Source organism: Cherax quadricarinatus, chromosome 96 (genome assembly GCF_038502225.1).
Source record: "Cherax quadricarinatus isolate ZL_2023a chromosome 96, ASM3850222v1, whole genome shotgun sequence".
In the NCBI taxonomy this organism is placed as follows: Eukaryota; Metazoa; Arthropoda; class Malacostraca; order Decapoda; family Parastacidae; genus Cherax; species Cherax quadricarinatus.
This window is the reverse complement of record NC_091387.1, coordinates 2,907,195-2,922,935: the sequence shown is the minus strand read 5'-3', so window position 1 is coordinate 2,922,935 and position 15,741 is coordinate 2,907,195. Positions and strand designations below refer to the sequence as shown.

At 39.2% G+C, this 15,741-nt stretch overlaps 1 protein-coding gene across 7 annotated transcripts in view; it reads left to right on the top strand.

The window, feature by feature from the left end:
- The window catches only part of LOC128701784 (YTH domain containing 1), a 114,929-nt gene that overhangs the window by 71,047 nt on the left and 28,141 nt on the right, over window positions 1-15,741 (top strand). For all 7 annotated transcript variants that reach the window (XM_070104996.1, XM_070104992.1, XM_070104997.1 and 4 more), the window contains 2 exons: window positions 8,892-8,995; window positions 11,843-11,946. In XM_070104996.1, the coding sequence (XP_069961097.1) occupies window positions 8,892-8,995; window positions 11,843-11,946 (208 nt within the window). The remainder of the gene's footprint in view (window positions 1-8,891; window positions 8,996-11,842; window positions 11,947-15,741) is intronic.

Sequence of the window (15,741 nt, the reverse complement as noted above, 5' to 3'; positions counted from 1 at the left end):
TTGCTCCCCCCATGTGTGCTCTCCTGGCCACCTCGGCTAGTGTGTCGATCATTGCTCTGTTGCTCTCATCGTATTCTTCTCTTGGCCTCCTGCAGTTCTGTGGTGGGTTGTACATTACTGCAATTATCACCTTATGTCCCTCAGACTGGATTGTTCCTACTAAGTAGTCCCTTTCGCCCGTGCCATCCATTCCTTCCATTTTCTCAAAACCCCACTGGTTTTTAATGAGCAGTGCAACTCCTCCTCCCCCTCTCCTCCCTCTGTCTTTCCTGAGGATTTGATATCCGGATGGAAAGATTGAATCTGTTATTATTCTGGTGAGTTTTGTTTCTGTGAGTGCTATTATGTCTGGGGATGTCTCTTTGATTCTTTCGTGCCACTCCTCATACTTGTTTGTTATTCCATCTGCATTTGTATACCACACCTTCAACTTCTTTTCTAAGACTGTGGTCTGGGAGGTATATTGGGGTTGGGGAAGTGGGAGACCTGGTAAGGAACTATGGGTTGTTGCTGTGGGGGTGGAGTTTGTAATGTAGTGGGTGGGGGCATTGGATGTGGCATGGGTGTTTTGATTTAGAGTGTTTGGTTGCACTGGGGTTGACCTGGTTGGGAGGCTTCTATAGGAAGTTGTGAGAGAGGCTGTATTTGATCTTCTTCCTGGGTCTGAGATCTCCTGTCTGTCTTCTCCATCCCCTCTCTTTCCTCCTTTCGCCTTTGTACCATCTCTCTCAGTTTCTGCCTTTCTTCTTGTGTTCTGTCGCGGTCGAGATACACCTTCCTGTATGCCGTCATGTCCCTTAATCGTGGTTTCTCCTGCAGGATCCTGGTCCGAGTCGCTTCTGCCTTGAAGGTCACTCTCACTGGCCGGGTTCTTTTTTTTACAAACCCCCCTATTCTCCGAAAATTTTTCAGCTGGGTCATATCGTCTTCTCCTATTGCTTTCATGATGCTTTCAATTGCTTTTTTTTCCCCTTGTTTTCTTGCTTCATATGTTTCCCCTTCGACTTCCTGGAGCCCATACACAAAGACTGACCTCACCCTTTCATTCTCCCACTGCATATCCCTGTGTATCCCCTCATTTAATTTGGTTTCCTCCACTGCAGCTTTCCTTTCATCAGTTTCACTGGCTAATGTACTTGGGCTCAGTGGACTGTCATTTTCCCTTCTCGGCTTTCCTTGGGCTCTGTTGTTGTCTGTTAGGGCCTCCACATAAAGCTTAGCTCTTTCATTTGCTACAGTCTCCTCTGATAGAGCTTCTCCATGCAGTTGTGCCCCTTCTTTCCCTACAGTCCCCTTATTTGTGGCTGAGGTAGCAGTCTCTGTTGTCAATCCCAAAATGTTCTTTAGTTCTTTAGGCTGTTTCAGATTTTTCAATTCCTCTTCTAAACTCTGTATCCTAGCTTCTGCTGCTTTGACATGCACCTCCCACTTCCTGCTTTCCATATCTATCCTCTCTTCCATTCTCATGCTAAGTTCTTCTAGTTTCTTTTCCCATTCATGATCCCTTTTTATGAGCTCTGCTGCCCAATCTTCCTTTGCAGTTTCCTCCTCCTGTCCCTTGGTTTTTCTTGTTGCTCTCTGGCAACCCATTTTTGTTTTATCCTGATTGCCTCAGAGTGGGAAACCTATGTAGTTCTGTATGTTAGGTTAGTAGTGTGTATTCCAATTCCTGACAACTCTGTGACTGAAGAAATACTTCCTAACATCCCTTTGACTCATCAAAGTCTTCAACTTCCAGTTGTGACCCCTTGTTTCTGTGTTCCATCTCTGGAACATCCTGTCTATGTCCACCTTGTCAGTTCCTCGCAGTATTTTGTATGTCGTTATCATGTCTCCCCTAACCCTTCTGTCCTCCAGTGTCATCGGGCCGATTTCCCTTAACTTTAATTCGTAGGACAATCCCCTTAGCTCTGGGACTAGTCTTGTTGTAGACCTTTGCACTTTCTCGAATTTTTGACATGCTTGACCAGGTGTGGATTCCAAATTGGTGCTGCATACTCCAATATGGGCCTGACGTACATGGTGTACAGAGTCTTGAACTATTCCTTACTGAGGTATCGGAATGCTATTCTTAGGTTTGCCAGGCTCCCATATGCTGCAGCAGTTATCTGGTTGATGTGCACCTCAGGAGATGTGCTTGGTATTATACTCACCCCAAGATCTTTTTCCTTGAGTGAGGTTTGCAGTCTTTGGCCACCTAGACTACACTCTGTCTGTGGTCTTCTTTGCCCTTCCTTGAGCTTCATGACTGCATTTGGTGGGATTAAGTTCAAGGAGCCAGTTGCTGGACCAGGCTTGTAGCCTGTCTAGGTCTCTGTAGTCCTGCCTGATCCTCATCCGATTTAATTCTCCTCATTAACTTCACATCATCTGCATACAGGGACACTTCTGAGTCCATCCCTTCTGTCATGTCATTCATTTATACCAAAAACAGCACAGGTCCTAAGACTGACCCCTGTGGAACCCCGCTCATCACTGGCGTCCACTCTGACACCTCGTCACGTGCCATGACTCATTGTTGCCTCCCTGTCGGATATTCTCTGATCCATTGCATTGCCTTTCTTGTTATACATGCCTGATCCTCTAGCTTTTCCATTAACCTCGTGTGAGGAACTGTTGAAGGCCTTCATGCAGTCCAAGAAAATGCAATCTACCCACCCCCCTCTGTCTCTCATACCTTCTGTTACCTTGTCATAAAACTCCAGTAGGTTTGTGACACAGGATTTTCTTTTCATGAAACCGTTTATAAGCTTGTTTCTTTCTAGGTGCTCCACTACTGTCCTTATGATAAAATTCACCATGACTTTGCATACCATACACGTCAGTGACACAGGTCTGTAGTTTAATACCTCATGTCTGTCTCCTTTCTTAATAATTGGGACTACATTTGCCATCTTCCATACCTCAGGTAGTTGCCCAGTTTCATTGGATGTGTTGAAGATTTTTGTTGGTGGCTCACACAGCATCTCTGCTCCCTCTCTAAGGACCCAAGAAGAGATGTTGTCCAGTCCCACTGTGTGTGTGTGTGTGTGTGTGTGTTTGTTTGTTTGTTTGTTTTCAGTGGTGAGTAAGGCACATAAAAATGAAGGAAATATAAATTCATTTATTAGAATACTGTAATGTATTGTTGAATGTAATAACTGACTGACTGGGAGATACAGTCTAACCACTCAATAAGGTCATGTGAAATAGCAAAATAAAGGGTAAACATGATTTGTCCTGACCTTTCAAGACATGGGGGGAGGGGGGTGGACTCTCTGAATGAAAGAAGAGCCGAGATTTGCTTATTGACTTTTTGTACGTGTTGGAGTGACTAGGCATGGTTGATATCCCTAGACGAGAATGAGGATGGAACCAGGCTGTAGGTTCACTGCACAAAGGGACCTTAGAAAGAACTGGAACAATACACAGATAACTAGTAAATGGTCCAAATTGGACCAAAGTGTCATCACATAGTTTCTCTCATGTGTAGGTTATTTGCATATAGGACCTTAGATCATCAAAATTTGCTTCTTTGATGTTTTTTCTCTTAAAACATTTCATTTCAATTCTGAGATCACACTGACAAAAATGCACTGAGTGAATCTCTTGTCTCTTGCCTTTCACTTGTTTTTCAGCCTCGCTGGTGTCACCAATAAAAATTACAGGATTGCTGTACCATGCTGGGAGGACGAGTCTGAAAGTAATGTATAATGTAGGGATGAGACAAAGTATCAGTATCTGTGGGTTTCGGCTAATTTTGATGGTATATAAGCATCAGCCTGTAATGGAGTATCACTATTGGTGGGTATTGGCCATTCTTGATCGGCTAATTTTTATGGTATCGGTATCGTTATCAATATAGGCAAACATTTTGGCATTGTTCCATCACTAGTAAAATACACAGTATGGAATCACAAACCTGACAAGTTTGAACTGCATGTAAACCACCACCCCCACTGCCGCCACCGCCACCTAGCACCAATATAAAGACTCTTGGAACTCATCAAAAATAAAGGTATATCATCACCATCTACCACCATCGCCTACCACCACCATCAGTAAACATCACTAAAAAATACCACATGTTATCAGCCCTAAAACAAGTTTTTTACTAAATAAATTCACCCAGAGCATTACCCCTATCTTGGGAGTGCAAGCCGTCCCCAGAAATATGAAACCATCATCAAAATAACAAAAGCAGGCTTTTATAATGCTCTGTTGTTCGGATGTTTGTTTACTGGAGTCATAGTAACCTCTGTTATTTTTGGGTTTATGGGTTATGATAGCCTAAGGTAGAGGTACTTAACTTTTTTGGATTGCCCAATGTTATTTTTGGGTTTATGGGTTATGATAGCCTAAGGTAGAGGTACTTAACTTTTTTGGATTGCCCAATATGTCCTTATACCCCCTTCACCAGACTGTCAAAATCATCATCATGTCCTATTAAGTACCAGTAAGACTTCACAAGATGTCAATAGTTTGATGCAGCATCAGTTCTACTAGGTACCATTATGACTTCAAAAGATGTCACTAGCTTGGTGTTACTTTACATATGGACAGGACAACTGGTAGTTTATTCTAGTGTAACAACTTTTTTAAATTGTTCAAAGATTGAGTCCCATACCCCCATTATTTGGCTCCCATTGCCCCATTGCAGTGGACCCTCGCCTAACGAAAGCATCACATAACGTTAAATTCGCCTGACGATACATTTTAACGCTAACATTTTGCCTCGGCTAACGCTAAAAAACTCGCCTAACAATGTTCGTTCTCGGGTACCAATTAATATCGTTAGGTGAGGGTCCACTGTATTTGGTTCCCATAGCCCCAAGGGGTATGGATACCCGCAGCTAGGAACCCCTAACCTAAGGGGCTATGGGATTGACCACCAGAATGTTACCGCAGAAACCAAATCCATGGATATGGGGGCTCTACTATCCTAGGTTGTCCCCAATTGTAGTTCTGGAGGTAAGTGCTGGAAATACATACATAATAGTGACTTTATTGAACCAGTCATTGAAGAGGTAGGAAACAAAGTAGCTTGATTTGTACAGCTTTGTAACATGATCTCACACCACAGGATGCGAGGTTGAAGTTCATGATGTCATTGGGGGTTTTCCGGCAATTGTGGTGGTGGGTTGCCGAAAGAGTAATCACTAACGAATCAGTCGCAGAAACAACGGAATGCACTTCTCTTGGTAGTGCCGCAGTATCCTGCCTTTGCTTTCTTCTGTAATTACTTATCACATTTTATTATCAATCACCAACTCATTCATCAATTGTATTAATACACCTTGGGTTAATAAGTGACTTAAATGCACAACAATGTGTAATTGGTGAAAATATAAATTACTAGCCTTTTTGACCTGTCTCTTAGGTACTATTTATAAAAAAAATTATTGATTACTAGCCTTCTTGACCTGTCTCTTAGCTGTTTATCCAAAAATTTATGGCTAGCTATTAGATCACTCACAAAATCGTAATAACACAGTATCAAACAAATCGCAGGTCGGGTGGGGCTTGAACCCATGGCTGACAAGACCTAACAGTGGCTTAGGCCACTAGGTAACTTGGACCTGTCTAGCATGGGTCAGTATGCCTGCTGCAGTGCTTCTTTTTCATATTCTTATGTGTGCTAACCAGTAGTAAGCACACTGGCTTTTAAGTTTTACTACTATTGCCATGGATTTGAACCCTACGCATTTTGTAATTTGATAAGCCATTTGATGTTTATGTTGTGCTATTCAAAATTGACACAGAATTTCTACTGTTCTTAAATTGATAGAAAATAAACTTAGTAAATGAGGGCCCTGCTTATGCAGCAGGTTAGGTTCAAGGCTGGTGTGCACAGAGCAGAGAATAACTTACAGGTTCCAGTGCTCCTCAGATCCCACGACCCCTATACCCTCCCATATCAGGCTTTTGTGGTGGAAATTGGAGGTGGCAGGATGGAGCCTCTTTAAAAAGTGCTATCAAACCAGTTTGCATCCTCTGGCAAGTATGGAGTTTGTTAGACAACTTGTTACACATAGGTGGTGATAGTATATTTGATTTTATCATGGTTTGGTTCACAGTTAACTCACAATTTAGAGAGGAAACTTTAGCTGATATTTTGATTCTCGACCATTACATCAGGTCACATGTAGGTGCTCCTCAACTTATCATGAGATTACGTTCAGACAAGTTCATCACAGGTCGAAAATATCTTAAGTCGAATATGAATATCACATGCTAAATAAGTAAATAAATAACAATTGACACTGAATAAGTAAATAAAAAAATAATTACTGTTTGTAAATACCAGTATTGAAAAGTAAATGAATACAAATTATGGACTTGCCGCCTTCATGCTGGGTAATTATCTCAAATTTCATCTCCAAAGTTCAGTTGCTTTTGCACCATCATAAAGTCTAAATATTGTAAGTTGAGCATCACCTGTATAGCAGCTGTGACTTGAAATGTTAATGTGAAGCACTAAACGCATATGGGTCATTCAGCGCAAGGAGTGGTGGAGGATCAATCTTCTATTTGCTGATCTTGCAGCCAGTAAGACTGCCTTTGATAAACCTCTGGTTTACCAAAGGTAAACCTCCAGGAGCCTGGCCCAAGGCCAGGCTCATTTTGTGCTTGTCTGGTTAACCAGGCTGTTGGCAACCTGCTTGCAGTGGTCCATAACATAGAGGAAAGATAAAGATTTGATTTCTTTGCAATATTTATAATGTGTGATTACAATTTTGACTTGTTAAGTACAAAGAAAACCACTATCATGCCGGGGCATTTCGGGTGTCATTTGAGGTTGCCTCTCTAGATTGTGAGTTGATAGTGAATTATTCAGCCCATGATATTGTAACATATTCATCATTATTATAGTGATGAGGGAAATGTTTCACTTAACACCAGCATTATCACTTTAGTTATAACTTAGTGTTAAGGAAAACCTTAATAATCTCCCAGCACTGCTACAATAACTTTATTATGGCACAAGTCATATTAACTAACTAAATACTTTCTAAACAAATCTTTTCTAAAGAGTGAGTGAGGTAGGTGATTTTTTTTTTTAGTCTCATTGTATTGCATATAGAAAATGAATTGAGAAATTTTTATAAGTGTTCTTTGTATTTTAAATATGTATAGTACATGTTATTGGAATCTTAGTCCCTGTTCGAAACCAGTTACAAATTTTTTTTTTACTCTTTACAGAATATATATAAGTTGGAGTAACTTACCTGTGTACCATATACATGGGCAAGTTTATATTGTGAGAGCATTTTGCTCTGTGTATAACTTTGTCAAGTCTTGATAAAGCTCTACACAGAGCAAAAACATTGTCTCCTTGATGGCTTGTTCTTCTGTGTCTTTCGCTGATCCTCTCAGCATCTTGCTCTTATATCTCGTATTGCTAGACCCTGTATTCCTTTACATCTGAAAAGTTTATACAGTGGACCCCCGGTTAACAATATTTTTTCATTCCAGAAGTATGTTCAGGTGCCATTACTGACCAAATTTGTTCCCATAAGGAATTTTGTGAAGTAGATTAGTCAATTTCAGACCCCCAAACATACACGTACAAACGCACTTACATAAATACACTTACATAATTGGTCGCATTGGGAGGTGATCGTTAAGCGGGTGTCCACTGTACTACATACTTCATAGTTTGCAAAACAACCACTGTGAAAAAATAACGAACATCTAAGCGCTTTTGTGATTTCTCACGTGATCAAGGATATGTCCTTGATAATGTGAGAAATCATGCATATTGTGATGTCGCCTGTTTACTGTGATCTTGTTGCACTTGATAATTTGTATATATTTTGCATTTTTTCTTGATAGACTCATTGTGTTGTTTCATTCTACATTCTCAGTCTGTGTCCCAACTCTTGGGTTTTGTCTTGATAGACTCATAAACTCTTGGGTTCCCTTTAATTTTCTTATTTCTTATCCTATACACAGTGTTAACTTAATGTTACTCAAACACAATACTTATCTTTTTCTTTGCCACATATTTTGTTAGTTCACATTTTTACCTCATTATCATGTATTACACTTCATAAATTACCATTCATTCATTACACCTTTTTCTTATTTATTTTTAATACCAAGATATTCTATAATTACTTATATTCTCTCTGTGCCTAAGATGTGAAAACAAACTTGTCTTATTTTGTTTTTTCCTTACGTTACTACTACAGTTTTTACCTACCATCAGATATGTTGAATTTTTTTCTTGAAAATAGGTAATAAACTTGCTTTTTTTTATTAAATCCTCTTCGTACAGGCCATTGATTTTCTGGTTCCTTCAGGGGAGAGGTTGTGTTGAATTTTCAGCAACATCATCCATTCACGTTTTTTCTATAGTCGAGCAAGATTGCCAAATAATGTTTGATGCCAATGAACCGATCTTCTGCTAATTAATGATCTGTTGTATAGTTTAAATTACTGCAGGTATTCTCAAATACTATTTCTCTCTCTCTATCTCTCTATCTCTCTCTCTCTCTATATATATATACTATACACACACACACACACACACACACGTATACAGTGGACCCCCGGTTAACGATATTTTTTCATTCCAGAAGTATGTTCAGGTGCCAGTACTGACCGAATTTGTTCCCATAAGGAATATTGTGAAGTAGATTAGTCCATTTCAGACCCCCAAACATACACGTACAAACGCACTTACATAAATACACTTACATAATTGGTCGCATTGGGAGGTGATCGTTAAGCAGGGGTCCACTGTATATCCTTCTTTGTCTTTCCCATTCTCCCTATCTCTTTTGCTCTTTCTCCCTCCCTCCTTTCTTCTTTCCCTTTCTCTCTATATTATAATTATATTTTATACAAAAACATGTATTCAACAAAGTATTTAAATCTCATTAATAAAGAAGTTCTTCTTTTAACAGTCGTGGTGGTGGTCGACGGCGACGGTACGAGGGTGAGGATTATGGTCCCCGAGTCAAACGATTGAGAGGGCCGCCAAACTTCCGAGGCAGAACTGAAAAACCAGGTCGGTGACGACACATTCGAAGCTCTCATTAATTAAATATTCCTATAGAATATTCCCTATTTTCAGCAGCTTAGTATTGAAATATAGTGATTATTATTATTTTTAATATTATTTTCTGCTGCTTAGTATTGATTTGCAGTGATTATTTTTATTATTCAGTATTTTATATTAATGTTTTATATTATTATTATTTAATGTTTTATTATTATAATTATCATTTATTATGGGAAGAGCACTAAACCTGTTGGTGACATTCAGGAAATCACAAGTGGAATGCAGTCAGATTCAATTTAAGGTGGAAGATAGGTCCAATTCCTGGTATCAAGAAAAAATATCAAGGTACAGTCCCTTGATGGGGACAATGTGGAGCAAGCCTTCATTTTAAAGGACTTGGATGAAGAGCCCTTCAGCGTCAAATCTTGCTCCTACCTAGTGTGTATCTGTATATGCTTGTCCTCTTACTGTGATGGCTGTGTGTGTGTGTGTGTTGACCTGACCTGACCTGTGAGAGTCGAAGAACCCAGAAAACTAGTTTGTAAAGCTCTACACTGCAAAATATAAGATAAAACTCTACAAAGTGAAACATCAGTTGACAAAGCTCTACAGGTAGGAGCAAGCAAGGTTCAGGTGCCAGGAGAGGTCAGGTACAGTTGTAGTGGTAGTTTAGCTTTACTAGACAAAGCTGTACAGTCAAATTCAAATTCAAATTCAAACTTTATTCTCTATAAGTATTACAATGCTGAGTTTACAGAATTTGGTTATTGTGTGGTTTACATGTAGTAAAATAATAATTACAGAGTGTACCACTAGAACGCCTAGCATGGCTAGGCATTTCGGGCAGACTTATATTAAATCTTAGGTTTAAAATGTTACAAAATTATGAGATAAGTTGGTATTATGGCTAAGTGACTAAATACTAGTTGTGAGTTTAGCAATGTGAATGCTTTTGTTTTGGCACTATACGTAGTTTCAGTATTGGAGTATCACAGGCCAACTTATGACTAGTTAAGATTCATTATTTTGAGATTGAGATTGATATTTCTGTTTATGGTCAAATGGGAAGAAGGAAGGTTCAGGTGCCAGGAGAGGTCAGGTACAGTTGTAGCAGTAGTTTAGCTTTGCTAGACAAAGCTATACAGTCAGGAACAAGGAAGATTCAGGAGCCAGGAGAGGTCAGGTACATAGGTGGTGGTGGCAATTCAGCTTCACTAGACAAAACCTGCTGTACAGGCACAAGTTATCTGAACAGAGTTACCAGTTGCAGTACATATACTGTCGGTGAAGTGGACCTTGTTTGGATTGATTCTGTAAATATGGGACTAAACTTGCTGGCCCAGTTAATTCAGAAACAACTTTTAAAGTTGAATGGTTATGGAATTTTGTTACTGTTATGATCACTCTGTCCATTGGTTTCAAAATTGTTTATTATTACAATAACAGCAAAATAATCTGATCACCACTCATCACAATCACCATAAGCCTCATCCTTTGTCGAGGTATTCTGTTAAACTGAAGGTTTTATTGTACAGTAAATCCTATACTTACGAACTCATTGAGAATCTCATGTATCATGTACATATAATATCATTATTATACACAGTACAGAAGGTCCCCAACATGTTTGTAAGTTGAAGACTTCCTGTATTATGAATATTATACACAAGTTAGTTTAATTAGTTTAATATGTTTATTATGCACCCCATACCCATCCTGTGGGCGGTAGTCAAAAGATTACAGAGGTACATAATTGGTCCAGGGACTGGACTCCAAAGTTTTGATAGCTGAGCAAGTTACAGAGGTAATGAACTCACAATTTACAAAGGTAATGAACTCACAATTTACAAAGGTAATGAACTCCAGGTAGGTCTAGTCACAATCATGACAAGTTACAAAGGTATTTACAGATTACAGAGGTACGTAATGGGTCCAGGGACTGGGCCCCCAAAGTTTTGATAGCTGAACTAGGTACAAAGGTAATGAGCTCACAAGTTACAAAGGTAATGAATTCTGTAGAATAGTTACTTACGTTTATTATTATACACAATACGGGAGATTCTCAACATTTTCGTAAGTCAAGGACTTACTGGACTGGTTTTTATATCGATCGTGTACATGACGTCAGTAGTATTCCCATATCATCTACTGTTTCATCTAGTATGTACAGACAAAGAGGTCCTGGAACTGGTTCTGTACTCTATATGGATAATAGCAGTAAGATAATTGCTTCCAACATTTCTTGCAGGTGTAATAATACATTTTTAAACTTCTTTATTTTTGATGTAAATTCATTAGTCCTTGAATTTAATTTATCAATGATCAGATGTGTATTATGTATTACTGTACAGTCATACCTCATTAATACGGTGATTTTCAGTTATATTCATGTTTGTTATTTTTGGCATTTGCCTTACTCATAAGATGGTTTTCGGCAATTTTCAAATTTTTTTTTTATTTTGACTTTTGTATTTTTTTAGGCCTAGTGTTTTGTGCACTTAATAAATGATAATATAAACATGTTTTTAGGTTTTATATGCACTGACAAGTGTAAGAAAAGGCTGTGGTTTGCTTTATGGTGGCGGCCTGGAATTTTAGCCGTCATATTACAAGGTATGCCTGTATATTAATTGGAGGTGGGAAGTACAGTGCTTGCACTTAAAAGGAAGAGTTTGGGATATTGGCTGTTTGGAGTGACATCTAAACTGTCATATCTGGACACCTCTGCAAAGACAGTGATTGTGTGAATAATGGTGAAAGTGTTTCTTTTATAGGTCACTCAGCCTCGGTGAGAGATGGCCAGCACGTTAAAAAAAAAAAATACTGTACGCTGTATTAACATCGCTGTTTCAGGCAACACGTATAATCGTGAGCGTATGCGGGAAAGATCACCTGTGTATCGCAGTGTACCACGCCGAGAAGGCTCCTCTTACAATGGTACAAGCAGCCATAAACTGGTAAGTACTCTATTACTAAAGTGAAAATAACCACTACAGTCTAGAGCAGCTGTTTATTGATCATTGTGCATGAAATTGTGCTTCAGATGAATTTTTATGGCTATCCTGATTTGTAAATTTTGTGCATAGTTTCTGAGAGATAAGAAAAATGCAACATCAGCCATAGGTTTCTTTATGATAAAAAGATTTGTGGTCTGATCTCTCCTAATTTAACTATTTGCTTTATTCATGGAAAAACACCGAACACACACAATAATAATAATAATAATAATAATTTTTATTTATTATCACACCGGCCGATTCCCACCAAGGCAGGGTGGCCCGAAAAAGAAAAACTTTCACCATCATTCACTCCATCACTGTCTTGCCAGAAGGGTGCTTTACACTACAGTTTTTAAACTGCAACATTAACACCCCTCCTTCAGAGTGCAGGCACTGTACTTCCCATCTCCAGGACTCAAGTCCGGCCTGCCGGTTTCCCTGAATCCCTTCATAAATGTTACTTTGCTCACACTCCAACAGCACGTCAAGTATTAAAAACCATTTGTCTCCATTCACTCCTATCAAACACGCTCACGCATGCCTGCTGGAAGTCCAAGCCCCTCGCACACAAAACCTCCTTTACCCCCTCCCTCCAACCCTTCCTAGGCCGACCCCTACCCCGCCTTCCTTCCACTACAGACTGATACACTCTTGAAGTCATTCTGTTTCGCTCCATTCTCTCTACATGTCCGAACAACCTCAACAACCCTTCCTCAGCCCTCTGGACAACAGTTTTGGTAATCCCGCACCTCCTCCTAACTTCCAAACTACGAATTCTCTGCATTATATTCACACCACACATTGCCCTCAGACATGACATCTCCACTGCCTCCAGCCTTCTCCTCGCTGCAACATTCATCACCCACGCTTCACACCCATATAAGAGCGTTGGTAAAACTATACTCTCATACATTCCCCTCTTTGCCTCCAAGGACAAAGTTCTTTGTTTCCACAGACTCCTAAGTGCACCACTCACTCTTTTTCCCTCATCAATTCTATGATTCACCTCATCTTTCATAGACCCATCCGCTGACACGTCCACTCCCAAATATCTGAATACGTTCACCTCCTCCATACTCTCTCCCTCCAATCTGATATTCAATCTTTCATCACCTAATCTTTTTGTTATCCTCATAACCTTACTCTTTCCTGTATTCACCTTTAATTTTCTTCTTTTGCACACCCTACCAAATTCATCCACCAATCTCTGCAACTTCTCTTCAGAATCTCCCAAGAGCACAGTGTCATCAGCAAAGAGCAACTGTGACAACTCCCACTTTGTGTGTGATTCTTTATCTTTTAACTCCACGCCTCTTGCCAAAACCCTCGCATTTACTTCTCTTACAACCCCATCTATAAATATATTAAACAACCACGGTGACATCACACATCCTTGTCTAAGGCCTACTTTTACTGGGAAAAAATTTCCCTCTTTCCTACATACTCTAACTTGAGCCTCACTATCCTCGTAAAAACTCTTCACTGCTTTCAGTAACCTACCTCCTACACCATACACTTGCAACATCTGCCACATTGCCCCCCTATCCACCCTGTCATACGCCTTTTCCAAATCCATAAATGCCACAAAGACCTCTTTAGCCTTATCTAAATACTGTTCACTTATATGTTTCACTGTAAACACCTGGTCCACACACCCCCTACCTTTCCTAAAGCCTCCTTGTTCATCTGCTATCCTATTCTCCGTCTTACTCTTAATTCTTTCAATTATAACTCTACCATACACTTTACCAGGTACACTCAACAGACTTATCCCCCTATAATTTTTGCACTCTCTTTTATCCCCTTTGCCTTTATACAAAGGAACTATGCATGCTCTCTGCCAATCCCTAGGTACCTTACCCTCTTCCATACATTTATTAAATAATTGCACCAACCACTCCAAAACTATATCCCCACCTGCTTTTAACATTTCTATCTTTATCCCATCAATCCCGGCTGCCTTACCCCCTTTCATTTTACCTACTGCCTCACGAACTTCCCCCACACTCACAACTGGCTCTTCCTCACTCCTACAAGATGTTATTCCTCCTTGCCCTATACACGAAATCACAGCTTCCCTATCTTCATCAACATTTAACAATTCCTCAAAATATTCCTTCCATCTTCCCAATACCTCTAACTCTCCATTTAATAACTCTCCTCTCCTATTTTTAACTGACAAATCCATTTGTTCTCTAGGCTTTCTTAAGAGAACAAATGGATTTGTCAGTTAAAAATAGGAGAGGAGAGTTATTAAATGGAGAGTTAGAGGTATTGGGAAGATGGAAGGAATATTTTGAGGAATTGTTAAATGTTGATGAAGATAGGGAAGCTGTGATTTCGTGTATAATAATCTTTATTTCTACAAGTACATGTACAAGGTATATAGACCTAACTGACATCAGTGACATACAGCTATATAGCAAGCCCCTTATGTAGGACATTTTGGGCAAATTTGCTCAGTTTTGTCCCCAGGATGCAACCCACACCTGTCCACTAACACCCAGGTACCTGTTTTACTGATGGGTGAACATAGACAGCAGGTGTCTTAAGGAAACACATCCTAATGTTTCTACCCGTACCGGGGATTGACTCCCGGACCTCAGTGTGTGAGCTGAATGCTTGGCTAAATAATATTTTTCTGTCCATGTTCTTTTGATTCAACAGTTGTTATAATATCAAAGTTTTTCAATTTTAGTTTTTGATCCACTGCAGTGTTTTCTACAGTTTGTTTTAAGTATAGTAGGTAAATTTAAATTTTTAAGTAAAATAATATTTAGGAATTTATGTAACCTTGAAGACTGATCATCTTATTTTCATTATTTAGATATCTCTAGTAGGGCAACCATTTTTATTTTTTGTTATATGCTTTTTCCCATCAAGAAAGAATGAGCCAAAGAATGGAACTTATTCATATTTGTTCATTCAATAGCTGTCTTACCAGAAGAGTGTGGACATTGTATTTCAACTCGCACTCTTTCCCGCAGCATCTTCACTTTATCTTCAGGGTTCAGGCTCTGTACTTCCTATAACCCAGGTTCTAAGTCCTAAGCCTAGATGTGTGAAAAAGTTAATAAAATGACCGTTAAATAGAGTGGTCAAAGAAAAAAGATGCATTTCCTGGGGAATGTATGCATTATTGTAACGCTTTATTTTCTGATGAAATTGAGACACGTTCAACATCTGGGTATCTTTATTGTAGACGTTTCGCCATCCAGTGGCTTTATCAATACAAATTCCAGGACATAACTTGAAGACAGGAGAACTATGTACAGAAGATGAGGTAATCAGTCCCTCAACCTAGCAGTAGGTGCGAAGAGCACCGTAGTCGTGGAGATTCTGAAACCTTAATTTTCTGTTTCATCATTTAAGTGCAATGATACTTCATGTCAGAGTATTTCTTTTAAAGAACATTGTGTATTTAAATCAGCCTCATACACATTTGTACTTTTGTTTTCTATGTGAAAATTGGTCATGAACTGCCGAGCATACAAGGTTCAAAATCTGATGCTTTAGAGAAGTGAAAAGATGCTTGTTTTCACATTAAAACATTGTTGTGGTTATTTGCACAGTAAAATGTTTCGTCATCAAATTTTTCATTAGATTTTTACAGTTGAGTAGGTGAGAGGGATAATAGAATTTCACCGCCTCTGATCCACCTGAACTTTCAATGCTTGACTAAAAAAGAGGTAAATGTAAGTTACGTCACCAGGAGCACAGCATGTTCCTTTTAAGTACTCTCGTACTTAATTT